Genomic DNA, 15175 nt, shown 5'->3' with positions numbered 1-15175 from the left:
AATATCTACATAACGTATGTATTTATTGGACTAAAATAAATATTTTAGTATAAATTGGTAACTAGAAGCCGGGATCCCAGGCGGTGGTGTCTGCCGCATCTACCATCTTGTAGCAGACTACCGTGTCTCCTGGCTGCACGTCGAATGGTTCCTCGAAACGAAGCCCGCATTCCATATCACGTTTTATAGTAGGAACCTCGTCTTTTAAGTGCTTCATTGATGCTAGTTTACCTGGGGAATAATAATCATTATGATAGATGTATGATATCCTCTTCTTGACTTACTCCTATAATATCATATTGGTTTAACTTATTGTCTGTCGGTATATGAGACACAATAGTAGTAGATCTGCGTTCCAATACACAGCGAGTTAATGTTGTCAATACGATGTTTTCCTGTGTTGTGATAATCACAGACATACAGCTTCCCGGAGGTTTGGACTGCCTAGCGGATTACCGGGGCTCCGGCTCGAAACGCAGGAGTAGGAACGGGATGGTTTTTAGTCAGTAAGAGTCTGACACTCCCTCTCGCCTCGCCCAGAAGTCATTGGATGATTTTCCCCCGTCAAAAAAGACAGCTTTAATCAAAATGTTTCGAAGAGTTATCGCAACCTCTTTTACATGAATTCTGGAAATATTTAGGACTGGTTTCACAATTTCTGGATAGCCGCTATGTATCAGATAGCTTTGAATTAAGAACGTAATTTGTATGCACTATTTGTCACGTCAGTTTATCGGGCACTTAGGCTAGCCGCACACACTCAATAATATTGTCAATAAAGTACGTATTGTCAATAATATTGTGTGTGTGCGACCTGTATTGCGGTATTGTTCAATAATATTGTAGATTATCCAGAAATTCTGATTTTGTCACGTCAATATCGGGGGGAGGCAGGGGTATTGTCAATTATATTGACGTGTGCGGGCGCGCGGTAATATTTTAGTTGAGGAAAAGATTTCAAGGCAGGCGGACGTTCGTGTTATTTGTTCAAAATGGAAGATGAAAACAGTATCCAAAGCAAAAATAGTGTTGATACTGTTATAATATATAATAGTACCCTTACGGAAAAACACTATTTGTCAGTGTTTATTAAAACATGGGAAACTTATCCAGAATTATGGAATACATCTTGCAAAGCATATCTACTGCCCTACAGGCAAACTGGCTGCCGTGCAATGTGTAGCGGGTTCGATTCCCGCACGGAGCAAGCTCTTTGTGTGATCCACAAATTGTTGTTTCGGGTCTGGATGTCATGTGTATGTGAAATTGTATGTTTGTAATCGCACCCACGACACAGGAGAAAATCATAATGTGGGGCAACGTTTTTCAAAAAAAATAAAAATAAAAAATATCGTGATACAGTTAAGAAAAATAATGCGTAAAGTAAAAAAAAGCGTAAAGTAACTGCCAACTTTTAAAATTTTAAATTAATTTAGTAATTTTTAAAATCATTTTCTTCTGTAACCCGTAGTTCATTTATTAGATTAAAGTGATTTAACTCAGCTTTTTTCTCATCCAGTCATTAATCCATCGTTTCTTTCTTGATTGCCTGTTTTAGTTAGTAAAATTAATGCAATACTCAATGCAACGACTTTTTTCTTTCTTTCCATTATGTTCAACGTGCGCACATGAATCTAGCTGCGGATCGACTGAGTCAGATTGTACCATGAAAAATTGACAATAATATTGTGTAGTGTGCGGGGATCATTTTATTGATGAAGATATTGACAATCTTGCATTGACAATATTATTGAGTGTGTGCGGCTAGCCTTATAGTTAGGTGGTGAAAGAGGCGCTTAATGCGCTACCAATTCAGTACTATTTCCAATTTCTACATTAGTTCAACGACTTACCTTCAAACACGACCTCCTGTCCCCTTACAACCCTGTACAGCGCGTTCTTGGCGAGCGACCCCTTCACACAGCGGCACCCCGCCACGGGAACCTTCTTCTTGTTCTCCGTCACCACAAACTGCTGCAACACGTTCGCTTCACCTGGAAATTATAATAAAACAATATTACTTTTCTGTTAGTTATATTTAGGTCATAAGCATGACGTAAGTACAAAGAGGAGATGCTATAAAGTGATTGTGCAGTGTGATAAAAAGCTCGGCCCTAATCAATAATGTTATAAGTAAAAAGGTGTAGATAAAGCCTATAATCGCTTATAACCAAGCGCTCAGAAAGTGGTTCATTAAAATGTGGACAATTAGCAAGATTTTTGTAGTACGGGACCGTTAAATGGAAAATAGAGAGGGGCGTAGTTTGTAACATTCAGCGTTCAGTAAAGTTTTACGTTTTGTTTAAAGGGAAATTCAAGTTATGGCATATCGGCCATTTTACTTCATGGCCATTTGTCACATCGACAGCCTGTGACAGTCCACTGCCTAATCTTTGCCCACGATACCTAAGGGTCTGTTATAATAGGCTAGATTCCTACTAGTCGAAAGAATTCACTTTTGACTTAGGAAACTACCCAATTCCCATGCTTGACAAGCAGGTTGTAAAATGACTTACCAACAAACTCTTCTTCCAGTCTCTTCGGTATCCGAGCACTGATTTCTTCCTTGACATCGTCCACCAGCCGGTATATGATGTTGTGCAGTTTGATTGGAATCTTCTTCTTCTTGGCTTCCACCGACAGCGCCGGCGGACAGTCCACGTTGAATGCGTATATCACAGCCTTGAATACTTCTGCTGTCTGAAATTTTAATACTTACATGTTTAGAAAAAAAGAGAGAATTCTTGGAAAATGTTGTTTACAGGTTTAAGTGTAAATTACGGCTCTTATAGCCGCACTCAGAGACTTTAAAGACTACTTAAAATATTCCTAAGTAGCGATTTTGTTTCGAAAACCATTGCTAAGGCACTCCTTAACCCACTGGTTAAGTTGTAAAAATCCCACACTCCCTAGTCTTTTTCCCAAAAAGTTAGGTTGTTTTTGAAGGTTTCCTCCGTAAATAAAAAAAAGGACTAAGTTAAGTAACCATAAAATTACTCTGAGTACGGCGATTAGTTGTTACTGACCTCCAAATCATTAGGTGTGACAGGTCCAACTCCAAAGTGCACCAGATCGAGCTTCACTCTGTCATGCTCATCGTAAGTCTCCAGGATGTCCAGGATAGCTTCCACTGAACCGTCCACGTCACCTGAACAAGGAAAATAAAATAATAAAGCCACATTATTCCATTCATAAATAGGCACAAAACTCTGCTGAATTGAACTTTGGAAAATAATAAACGTTACGCATAAAAATGCTGTTTAGTAGCCTTTTATAGCTTTTTTAACCGACTTCCCAAAAAGAAGGTTCTCAATTCGGCCGGCATGTTTTTTTTCTCTGTATGTATACCGATTACGGTTATTAGGTTTATGGACCGATTTGCGTGATTCCCTTTTTTTGTTCGACGCAGATTATCTTAGGGCTAGAATATAAGCTCGTGTTATAAACCTATACTAATATTATAAAGCTGAAGAGTTTGTTTGTTTGATTGTTTGTTTGTTTGAACGCGCTAATCTCTAGAACTACTGGTCCGATTTGGAAAATTCTTTTTGTGTTGGATAGTGCATTTATCGAGGAAGGCTATAGGCTATAAAACATCATGCTATGACCAATAGGAGCCAAGCAGAGCGGGTGAAACCGCGCGGAAGTAGCTAGTTCTTTATAAAATGACAGAGATAGCACGATATTTAAGTACAATTTAAAATTGAGTAACATTTCAGTATTCGGGCATTAGGTCTATAACATAAGTTCGTGTTAAAATCAGTTTTATAGCAACCTTTAACGACAACAGTGAGCGTGGGATGCGTGTCGTACTGTATCATCTTCTCCCGGGGCCCGTCAGCGCGCAGCTTGTACCGGCCGAGCGCGCGCTTGCGAGCGAGGCGCGCGCTGTACTGCAGCTGGTGGCACGCCTCCTTGGCCGCGATCACCTCTAGCTAGTGAGTTATATGCTAACCTTTGACGACAACAGTGAGCGTGGGATGCGTGTCGTACTGTATCATCTTCTCCCTGGGTCCGTCGGCGCGCAGCTTGTACCGGCCGAGCGCCCGCTTGCGAGCGAGGCGCGCGCTGTACTGCAGCTGGTGGCACGCCTCCTTGGCCGCGATCACCTCTAGCTAGTGAGTTATATGCTAACCTTTGACGACAACAGTGAGCGTGGGATGCGTGTCGTACTGTATCATCTTCTCCCGGGGCCCGTCAGCGCGCAGCTTGTACCGGCCGAGCGCCCGCTTGCGAGCGAGGCGCGCGCTGTACTGCAGCTGGTGGCACGCCTCCTTGGCCGCGATCACCTCTAGCTAGTGAGTTATATGCTAACCTTTGACGACAACAGTGAGCGTGGGATGCGTGTCGTACTGTATCATCTTCTCCCGGGGCCCGTCAGCGCGCAGCTTGTACCGGCCGAGCGCCCGCTTGCGAGCGAGGCGCGCGCTGTACTGCAGCTGGTGGCACGCCTCCTTGGCCGCGATCACCTCCAGGTCGGACGCCTGCTTCTCCTTCATGCGCTGCGTGTGGCGCCAGCGCATCACTTCGCCGGCACGTTTCTGATAAATAAATATGAGTTTCCGATATTAACATGGTAAATATCCCGTCTTAAGTCCTAATGTTAGTTTTAGTGAGCATGTCAGTTTAGAACTTATATACATATGTACATAATCTCACGCCTGTCTCCCATGGTAAGCAGAGATAATGGAAGGCCAATTGCAATGGTTCTTGCGCACCTCTTACGTCTTCGAACAGTTTAATCTTGCCTGTCAAGGTAATATAGGGCAGCATTTTTTTTTATGGGACAATCCCGCCACACCCTCCCAAACTGCTGCAACTCCTGTAAGCCAGGATCTACAGTAGATACAACCATGAAAACACCGGAACATAGAAGTCCAGCGCGTCCTAGGGACATGAATAACTGTCTTGGATTCCGCAACGAAATAAATCAGAAGATATTATTAGAGGAGAAGAAAAAGATGGGGCACAGCTAAAAAGAATTGATTAGTGAAATAATAGAGCCATGAAACGATTTCGACGCAATTAAAAACGCATAAAAAGCATTTGGTAAAAGAATACATAGAACTTCAATCGTAAACACAAAGACGTAGAGTTGAAATTAAGTAAAAACCTTACCTCTGAGCTGACTTCTAGAACTTGGTCCCCAGCGGAGGGCAGTTCCCTCCAGCCGAGTACTGAGACGGGAGTCGAGGGAGGTGCTTCTTGCACCACTCTACCTTCCGCTGAATTCAATACCCGCACCTACATACATATAAAATGTTTATGATCCAAATAACTAAGTTAAAAATGTAACAATGAAGTAAATAGAAGACTACATAAAACTATACTTTGCAACCAAAAGAAAGCGTGAATACAAAAAAGATCGTTGTATTCCTAAATATAAAGTTGCTTTTAAAATGACAAATGTCTTACCTTAGCCCATCCCGTGCCCGCTACGATGACACTCCCTCGTCGTAACGTGCCTCGTTGTACTAATACTGTTGCTTGTTTGCTGAAAGAGAGACCAAAGGTGTTTGTTGAAATAGTATAAACATCAATCCAATCACTTCCAGTTTCAAAACGTAACTTTTAGTTCGTCACTCTTACGTGTGGCGCTAGTGTGTCAATTTTTATTATCTGTTCTGTCTGTAAACTTTTTACCGCTCAATAAACGTTGTTAAACTTTATCCCGCGTTAATTATTTTCCAATAGGTTATGGGCCCAGTCCATATATCTAATTAACTCAAAGTTTAACATTTATTGTGATAAAAGTATCGTACAGTAGTGAATATTTCGTAGTTTTATCAAAAATCGCCCCGAGAAAAATGGCAATGTCTAACCTACAAATTGAGAAGTTAGCCGGGCGGGAAAATTATTCTACATGGAAGTTTGCGGTAAAATCATATCTACAACACGAAGATTTGTGGGAATGTGTCGATCCCGGCACCGAAGTCGATTTTAAGAAAGATGTAAAGGCCAAGTCCAAAATTATTTTGTTGGTAGAACCAATAAATTACGTCCATATTGAAAATGCACAGTCATCTAGAGAAGTATGGACGAACCTGCAAAATGCTTTCGAGGACTCCGGGTTATCAAGAAAAGTCGGCTTATTGCGGGATTTAATCAACACAACACTAGATAACTGCGCAACCGTCGAAGAATACGTGAATAAAATTATGAGTACCGCATATAAATTACGAAATATCGGTTTTCAAGTCGATGACGAATGGTTGGGAACACTCATGTTGGCGGGTTTACCGGACAATTATAAACCGATGATCATGGGTCTGGAAAGTTCCGGCATTAAAATTTCATCAGACTTCGTCAAGACAAAACTTTTACAGGAAGTTAAAGTTTCCGAGTCTTCAGCGTTATTTACAAAGCACAAGAATACCTCTAAAACCAATGCCAAGCAAAAAGGGAAAGGCCCTCGTTGTTATAATTGCAACAAATATGGTCATTTTAAAAATCAGTGCCAAGAGAAGAAATCTAATCAAAACAGTTTTTCAGCAGTTTTTTCAGCTTACAGCAATGTGGATAAAGATGAGTGGTACATTGACTCAGGTGCCACAATGCACATGACGCGACGTTCAGACTGGATGTATGACATGCAAGCATCTCCGATTCACCAAATTAAAGTGGCTAATGATGATGTTGTCTCCGTGCAAAATATGGGTAAAGTAAACATAAAGACCATTTTTTGCAAAGATGAATGCCCAATCCAGGTAAGAAATGTCTTATATATTCCTGAGCTGAGTGTTAATTTGTTATCAGTTAGTCAATTAACCAAGAATGGTTGTAAAGTGGAATTTACTGACACAGGCTGTAATATATTTAATGCCAATAAGATTCTTATAGCTAATGCAAGACTATTAAATAACATGTATAAACTTAACACTGCTTCTGTGAATGCTTATGCTGTAGCTTGTGAAAGTAAGACTGATATTATGACATGGCATAAGAGGATGGGTCATTTAAACTTGGCTGATGTAAAGAGGTTAGAATCATGTGCTGAGGGTATAACTATCACAAATAAAGATGTTGATACTGTTTGTATACCATGTTGTGAAGCTAAACAAACACGATTACCTTTTCCACATTCCGGTTCAAGAGCAAAAGCATTACTTGAAATAGTACACACTGATCTATGTGGTCCGATGGAGACACCATCTGCAGGTGGTGCGAAGTACTTCATAACCTTTATAGATGACTATTCACGTAAAGTATATGTATATTTTCTCAAGAACAAAATGGATATTAAGTCAGTATTTCAGAAATTCAAAGAAGAAGTTGAAAATGAATTAGAAAGGAAAATAAAAATAGTAAGAAGTGACAATGGCAAAGAATACTGTAATAACGAATTTTCTGTTTTTCTAGCAGCTTCCGGCATCAAACATCAGACCAGTACTCCCTACACGCCTGAGCACAATGGGCTAGCGGAGCGGATGAATCGGTCATTGGTGGAACGGGCAAAGAGCATGTTATTTGAAGCAAAGCTGCAAAAACAGTTGTGGGCAGAGGCGGTCACTACTGCTGCCTATGTCATAAACAGATCACCATCACGGGTTTTGGCTGAGGTAACTCCCTATGAAAAGTGGACTGGTAAGAAACCAAACCTTTCAAATTTAAAGATTTTTGGTTCTACGGCTATGGTACATATTCCTAAACAAAATCGATTAAAATGGGATCGCAAGTCAAGAGAATTAATTTTTGTGGGATATTGTGATAATACCAAAGGATATAGGCTGTATGATCCTGTAAATAAAAAGGTTGTAGTTAGTAGAGATGTCATATTTATTGAGAAAACATCTCATAGTGATAATCAGACACAGCAACCTGTACTTACCAAAGAGCTTGTTAATATACCTATAAGTCAAAATGATGAGGTGATATCTGTTGATAATACACTAGAGAGTGAAACCTATGATGATGCGTCGTCACACTCAAGTACTGATACATCTAGGATGACTGATGATAAAACATATTATCCTAGCTCCAATGATGATAGTAGTGTTTCAAGAAATATCACTCTTAGATCTCATCAGAGACACAATAATTTCATGTGTGTTCAACAGATTTCAGATCCACTAACTGTTGAAGAAGCATTGTCGGGCTCTGATGCTGAACATTGGAAAGCAGCAATGGATGAGGAGTATCAGTCATTATTAGAGAATAATACCTGGGACATTACTACCCTTCCAGACAACAAACGTCCCATACCATGCAAATGGGTCTTCAAAAGGAAGACTAATGAAAATGGAGAGGTAATAAAGTTTAAAGCACGGCTTGTGATTAAAGGTTGTTCACAAAGACCTGGTGTGGATTACACAGAAGTATTTTCACCAGTGATAAGGTATGCTTCCTTGAGATATTTATTTGCATTGGCAGTTAAATTTGATTTAGACATCTGTCAAATGGATGCTGTATCAGCCTTTTTACAAGGCGACATAGAGGAGGAGATTTATATGATGCAACCACCAATGTATGAGAATGGTAAACAAGTATGTCGTTTAAAGAAATCATTATATGGATTAAAACAGGCAAGCCGGCAATGGAATAAGAAGCTTAGTTCTACACTTAAAAGAATTGGACTATCACAAAACAAGTTAGATCCTTGTTTATATTATAAAATTGTAGACAGCAATAATATGATTTTTCTGGCTACTTATGTCGATGACATAATTATATTTACAAATAATATGGAGTCTAAAAATCAGATTAAGGAGGAGTTAAGAAAACAATTTAAAATAAAGGATTTGGGAGATATCAATTATTGTATTGGTATACATGTAGAAAGAGACAGAGAGAAAGGAGTCATTTATTTAGATCAGAAAAAATACATAAGAGAAGTACTAAATAAATATGGCATGTCTGATTGCAAAAGTGTTAAGATTCCAATGGATGTTAATACAAAGTTAAAAAGTATATCTGAGGAGACAGATACCTTGAAAGGAATTCCTTATCAAGAGATTATTGGATGCTTATTGTATATTTCACAAATTACTAGACCAGATATAAGTTTTGTCATAAATTTGTTGAGTAAATATAATCAGAAACCTGAAATGTCACATTGGCTAGCATTGAAGCGAGTTATGCGGTATTTGAAAGGTACTGAAGAATATAGATTGAGTTATAAACAAAACTTAGAAGAAAACATGACTCATGGCTACTGTGATGCAGACTGGGCAAGCTCAGAAGATGACCGGCGCTCATGTACTGGGTACATTTTCTTGTTTCAGGTAGGAGCAATTAGCTGGAATTCTAAACGCCAGCCGACTGTTGCTCTGTCAACAACCGAGGCAGAGTATATGTCTTTGTCATCCTGTGTTCAAGAGGCTATGTGGCTAAAGCAACTTCAAGAAACATTTTGGCCTCTACTGAAGAATGAGGCAATGATTGTCTACAGTGATAATCAAAGTTCTATTAAACTTTCAGAATCTGATGGCTATCATTCCAGGACCAAGCATATAGATGTGAGGCATCATTATGTACGTGATAAAGTTGTTGAAGGGGCCATTGATGTGCAATATATTCAAACGGACTTGATGGCAGCAGACGCACTCACCAAAGCGACACCACATGCAAAACTGGCATACTGCGCTTCCAAGATGGGATTGATTTGAGTTTAAGGGAGGATGTTGAAATAGTATAAACATCAATCCAATCACTTCCAGTTTCAAAACGTAACTTTTAGTTCGTCACTCTTACGTGTGGCGCTAGTGTGTCAATTTTTATTATCTGTTCTGTCTGTAAACTTTTTACCGCTCAATAAACGTTGTTAAACTTTATCCCGCGTTAATTATTTTCCAACAGTGTTAATAACTGTCCCGGGCTTCGGCTCGAAAAGAAGGAGTAGGAACGAATTGATTTATCAGTAAGAGTTTGACACACCCTTTCGCCTCGCCCAAGGCGGGATAAGTTATTGGATTATAAGAAAAAATATTGTTTTAATCTTTTGTGCAAACTAGCATATTGGTAGAATCAAAATTGGTGGTATATTATAGTAGATGTACGAGAATTATAGAAAAATCTTATAGAACTTATAATTTGCTTTGACATTTAGTTGCGCATATTGCGCTAAAAGATATCATGATTGCGCAAATTCTAGCGCAGGCTAGAACAAATGACCTTTTGCCTTAAAGGATTTGTATCAATTATATACATATTATTTGTCTGCACGGTTGGCGTGTTGGCTGGGCAACCGGCTGCCGCTCAACATGTAACGGGATCAATTACCACTCCGAACAACTTTTTGTGTGATCCACAAATTGTTGTTTCTGGTCTAGGTGTCAATGTTTGTAAATGAAACCGGCGACACGGGAAAAATCCTAGTGTGGGGCAACATTTTTTTTTTAATATATTTATCAAGCAAAGCATTTCTATCATATTCATACTTTCTATTGTATAGTGGTCCAGCCTACTGATTAACAATTTTACTTATCTATTACCAGAACAAATCTAAAACAACAAAATACAATTTGCAAAAACACTTACCCAGTCCTGGGGTCCAGCTGAGCTTCAATAACGGCACCCTCGACATACCCGCCAGGATCAGCCTTCAGTTCCATGAGCTGGGCCTGCAGTGTCAGCGCTTCTACCAACGTGTCTAGGTTCTGTTTCTTCAGCGCTGATACTGGTATGGCCTGGATGTCACCGCCTAAGGCTTCGCAGACTATGCCCTGTGTGGCTAGGGCGCGCATTGTTCGGTCCTGATGGGAGGGGGATGTGATTGTTAAAATGTTTGTTTACTGGGTATATGTGTGAACATGGGTAAAACTTAGGTACATTATCATATAGAAATAATAAAAGAATTAAACTGCCTTCTTTTAGATATTCTATAATACGAAAGCAAAAAAGGGACATCACAATTTTGAATTTGAAGACTTAAGACTTAAATGCAGTTGAATATGGAAAGGTGTAATGAATAGAATACATTAAACAAAGATAGAAAAAGAGGCATACCTACAATGTTCACACCTGGCTTGTCGATTTTGTTGATCGCCACCAGTATTGGTACTGTAACAAAAACATTATTTAAAAATTTCGGTTAAGTAACTAATTAATTAACTATTTAATTGTATCAGATACAATTAAATATTTAATTAATCTCATTAACTATCAGATTTCTGTATCAAGGTTAATGTTATTTTTCATTGATATTATTAATGTATAATATCTTAATCCATCTTCTTAGCAAATTTTTTTCTTAAACGATTTTCAGTACTATTACAAAAACAATAAGTCTGAAAATAAATTAACCTTTTCTATCATCTTATAACAACTCTAAATCTCACTCACCATTAGCCTCCCTGGCCATCCGGATGGACTCGACAGTCTGCTCCATGACGCCATCATCGGCGGCGACGACCAGTACGACGATATCCGTCGCGTGCGCACCGCGCGACCGCATCGCAGTGAACGCGGCGTGGCCCGGAGTGTCTAGGAATGTTACTTTCTCGCCTGATGCCAGTTGTACTGGAGAGAAAGAGATGGAAATTGATTTTCACGTTGTTATATTATGTTTTCCACTTTAAATTTAAATACATATTGCTCATAAACAATTTTTTGTAAGCTTAAAATTGGATTACATGTTACATGCCTTTATCCACTCTAACGTCCATGGATACTATAGTATCCAAAGTGACGAGTTCTGTTTAACTCCCTCTAGTTTAAAATACGGTCTTGTTTGGTGAGTTTTGACTGATTATCTATACAGCTGAATAAATTGTTCGACGAAAAAATAAGACATGGCGTTGTAATATGCTTTGACAAACAAAATATAAATTTTTAAAGTTAGTTGACTCGTTTTTGAAGTGTTTTTGTGAGTTCCAACAATTATGTCGTAAATACTACAGTTTTGTTTAATTTATCTTGCAAGTGTTATACATCAAAATAAACTAGAAGATTTGTGCTTTACGATGATGTACAAATATCACAGTTTTAGCTGATAAATCTAGTCTAATTTTAACTTCAAACGATTGTTGTTTCGAAAAAAATGGCCGGTCTGGTGTTGGCCACTTTTAGTTTTGTTTATACATATTTTACATACTTTGCATTACAATAGTATATAAAATATCGAAATACATTTCGTAATAAGCAAAATAATACATTTTTCAAAGAGAAATATACTAAATTCATTGAAGATTCCATAATAATGTCAATGTGTTCCTCAGGTTTTTTGATGTGTAAAATTACGAGTAGTGTTTTCTTTCGATTTAATTACAATACTTAGAGTTAACCGAATATAATCATATATACATCAAAAGAAAGGGTAATGAGTCTAGTTTGTTGTAAAAATATTTTATTGATAAAATATGCAATAGTTGTGCCGTATATTCTAAAAAGGTAGAAATAATTCTGGTTTTTTTTCTGTGTTTCATGTTTAACCCGTTTTATTGTATTTTAAAGATTAACTAAAGATTTTAAAAAATCGTTAAGATTGATCAGTATTCTTCAATCTTTTTTTTGGTATTCTTTTCTTTATTCTAGGCATTACGGTTCAGTAGCTATATAGGTTTTTTGTTACGACGAACTTGCGAGTCGCGCGCGGTTCGGATGCCGTGCGCGGCTGGACGTTAGAGTGGTTATAACATTAAATATTAATACAGTTAAGTTTTATTCACAATCTTGTATTGAGAGGGTTATCAAACCAGCTATTGAAGAAAACAATGATTCTAGCAGTAATCTAAAAGGTTGGATAGTTTTGGCTACTATTATATGAAAGACATCAGCCAAAAAATATATATTAAAAACAATAATTTCATTAGACCTAAAAGATTTATAAATAAATACCTTCAAAAGCTCCTATATGCTGTGTGATCCCACCAAACTCCTGATCGACTACAGACGTGTCTCTGAGAGCGTCTAGCAGTGTTGTCTTGCCATGGTCGACGTGTCCCATGACACAGACCACCGGCGGGCGCGGGCGGAGCGCTTCGGGAGGAGCCGGCGGCGCTGGCACTGCGTCTTTGTTCTATGATAACAATTCAAATTGATGATCAAAACTTGTTACATTGTGATATTTAATAAGTTTACTTGCCTTTATCCTCATGGGATAGGTAACAAATAACAAAATATATTTCCTTTGCACATCATATTCCAAAAATATAATAACATTATTTCTTAAGGTATTACTGAGGGTTTAGTACGAGTTTGTTTTGCGTTTAACGAGATCGAAACGTGAGTACGTTCGACGCGCTGATTGGTTGCTTCATTCTCGCCTGCCAATCAAAGCCTTAACCGCGCTCTCGTTTCGGTTTTGTTGAATGTAATGCAAACTTGTACTAAGGGTACAGATTAGTTTCAAATAACAAATCCTACACCTTTTGAATTGATCTTTTAAAGAATTTTTTTTACAGTACAGAAAACCTTGGAACCTACTTAAATCAGAAGAAATTCAATTTTTTGTTATTATAACTAGCTCCTAGAAAAAATAAATCAGCAACAAGTAGAACAAACCTCTTCTTCATCCAACTCCGGTTCCGGTTTAGGCACTATCTTGAACCTGCAGCCAGATATCTTGACAACATCCCTTATTATCTGAGGATTGTGGATCACTGTCTTCTCTGTGTAAACTACATCAGAAGTTTTGTCAGCAAAGTCTAGGGCTTTTAGTACATGATCTGAAATAAAAAAGTTTAAGTTATTTCAAATCTAGAATATTAGTAGTTAGTGTCTTCTGAATAGTCTACCAGATCCAAATAAACAATTTTTTTTAATAATATCTACATAACATTTTGTTATACCATTTATATGAGGGATGAAATCATCCAATGTCTTCTCCCACATTGAGTGAGGCAAGAGGGAGTGCTAGACTCTTATTGACTAAAAGCCACACAATTCCCTTAATCTTACTTTTCGAGCTGCAGCCCTGATAGCCCGATAGGCAGTACACAATATATATAATACATAAACACACAGATCTAATTACTCACCAATATCCTTATTAAGTACAGTGGCAATTTCTTTGACAGTCATATTCCTCCATATGCCAACAACTTCAGCACTTTTTGGTGAATACCTGATTGACTGTCTGCCTTGACTCTCTGCTTCCTGTCAATTTAAAAAAAAAACAACTTTTTTTAAACATGTAGTAACGAAAGAAAGGTTAGATTTAAATGTAATTCATATTATTATTATTTTTTATAAGTATGGTGCTATTAACAGACTCTTGAAATCATCAGTAGTATGTGTATGTTTTTTTTAAAGGGAGAAAATCATTAAATACTTTTTCCACCTTGGGGGAGGCGAGAGGGAGTGGCAGACTCCTACAGAATAAAAACCACCCCATTTCTAGTCCTGCTTTTCGAACCAGAGTCCTAGAAAACCCACTTGGTAGTCTGCAGCTCTAGATCAGGCATCAGTCCTATCTGTGGTTGTCTGATCAGTAGTATGTTGAAGTGTAGTCTTTACTTAATTTTTCTGTAATCCAATTATTCTACAAACCTTCTCTTCAGGTGATCTCCTCTTCTTACAGCATACATATGATATCGAAAGCTGTCTGGCCCATTGGTGACTATTATTCAAAGGAACCTTTTGGATTCCATATACTTGAGAAACAAATTCATGTTTAATTAAATTTAATGGTAACCTGAAAATACCAAAATAGATTAATATAGACAATTCGCCGGTGTTTTGACTATAATCAACTCAAGTAATGAATCATAAACTTGTGTAATATAAGTTATTATAGGTAAATTACATCAGTCAATGAAATGCTACTCAATTTCAAGTTATACTTAAATATCGTGGTACCCCGGTCATTTTGTAAAATATGTAGTGACTGATATATTTTTGAGAGCGTCTTAAAATTGAGTAGCGTCTGAGTATTCATAATAAACTTGTTTAGGCGGACGATATTATGAATGATAACTTTTAAACGCAAAAGAGAAATAGCTCATCTTACCTTCTAAATAGGAAACTTTTGTACATTGTCCCTGTTATAAATTGTTGGACTTAATTCATGAAAGAATCGATTGAAAAGGTTTCAAGTTATCAAAAAGGTTATGTCACAAACTTTCAAGGTTATGAAGAGGTAGTCTCATTTGGCATAAATTAACAATTACTGTGGTATTTGTAAAACTTTCATGTTAATCTTTGGAGCTTTAACTATTAAAAATAATTAATAAAAATTGCAAAACATAACATAACCTCCACATGAGACGGCTTTGACAGATTTATATAGATGACAATA

The 15175-nt window shown here is 37.8% G+C and overlaps 1 protein-coding gene across 3 annotated transcripts; it reads right to left on the bottom strand.

The window, feature by feature from the left end:
* Positions 1 to 2: 2 nt before the first annotated feature.
* LOC118275863 (translation initiation factor IF-2, mitochondrial) lies at positions 3 to 15172 on the bottom strand. Of its 3 annotated transcripts, none has more exons than XM_050695475.1 (16): positions 14888 to 15172; positions 14428 to 14572; positions 13917 to 14034; positions 13441 to 13604; positions 12775 to 12955; positions 11281 to 11457; positions 10949 to 10998; positions 10477 to 10691; positions 5416 to 5494; positions 5119 to 5244; positions 4470 to 4541; positions 3956 to 4109; positions 3027 to 3148; positions 2517 to 2700; positions 1854 to 1994; positions 3 to 231 (listed from the first exon to the last, which is right to left on the bottom strand). In XM_050695475.1, the coding sequence occupies exons 1-16, from the start codon at positions 14911 to 14913 to the stop codon at positions 62 to 64; spliced, it is 2124 nt and encodes a 707-aa protein (XP_050551432.1). In that variant the 5' UTR covers positions 14914 to 15172; the 3' UTR covers positions 3 to 61. The 3 variants fall into 3 exon arrangements, with proteins under 3 accessions (XP_050551432.1, XP_050551433.1, XP_035449865.2); XM_050695476.1 differs by lacking the exon at positions 3956 to 4109 and adding an exon at positions 3776 to 3929; XM_035593972.2 differs by lacking the exon at positions 3956 to 4109 and having other exon boundaries at positions 4316 to 4541.
* Positions 15173 to 15175: the final 3 nt, after the last annotated feature.

The sequence above is a fragment of the Spodoptera frugiperda genome, chromosome 8, assembly GCF_023101765.2.
Source record: "Spodoptera frugiperda isolate SF20-4 chromosome 8, AGI-APGP_CSIRO_Sfru_2.0, whole genome shotgun sequence".
In the NCBI taxonomy this organism is placed as follows: Eukaryota; Metazoa; Arthropoda; class Insecta; order Lepidoptera; family Noctuidae; genus Spodoptera; species Spodoptera frugiperda.
The sequence above is the reverse complement of the archived record's forward strand: the minus strand, read 5'-3'. Positions and strand labels throughout refer to the sequence as shown.

Coding starts and splice junctions, on each gene's coding strand:
- LOC118275863 (XM_035593972.2), bottom strand. CDS start 14,913: ATGTACAAAAGTTTCCTATTTAGAAG. Junction 13,605..13,916: donor TGTACTTAATAAGGATATTG/GTGAGTAATTAG, acceptor TTTTTATTTCAG/ATCATGTACTAAAAGCCCTA. Junction 4,542..5,118: donor TTCTAGAAGTCAGCTCAGAG/GTAAGGTTTTTA, acceptor TTTATTTATCAG/AAACGTGCCGGCGAAGTGAT.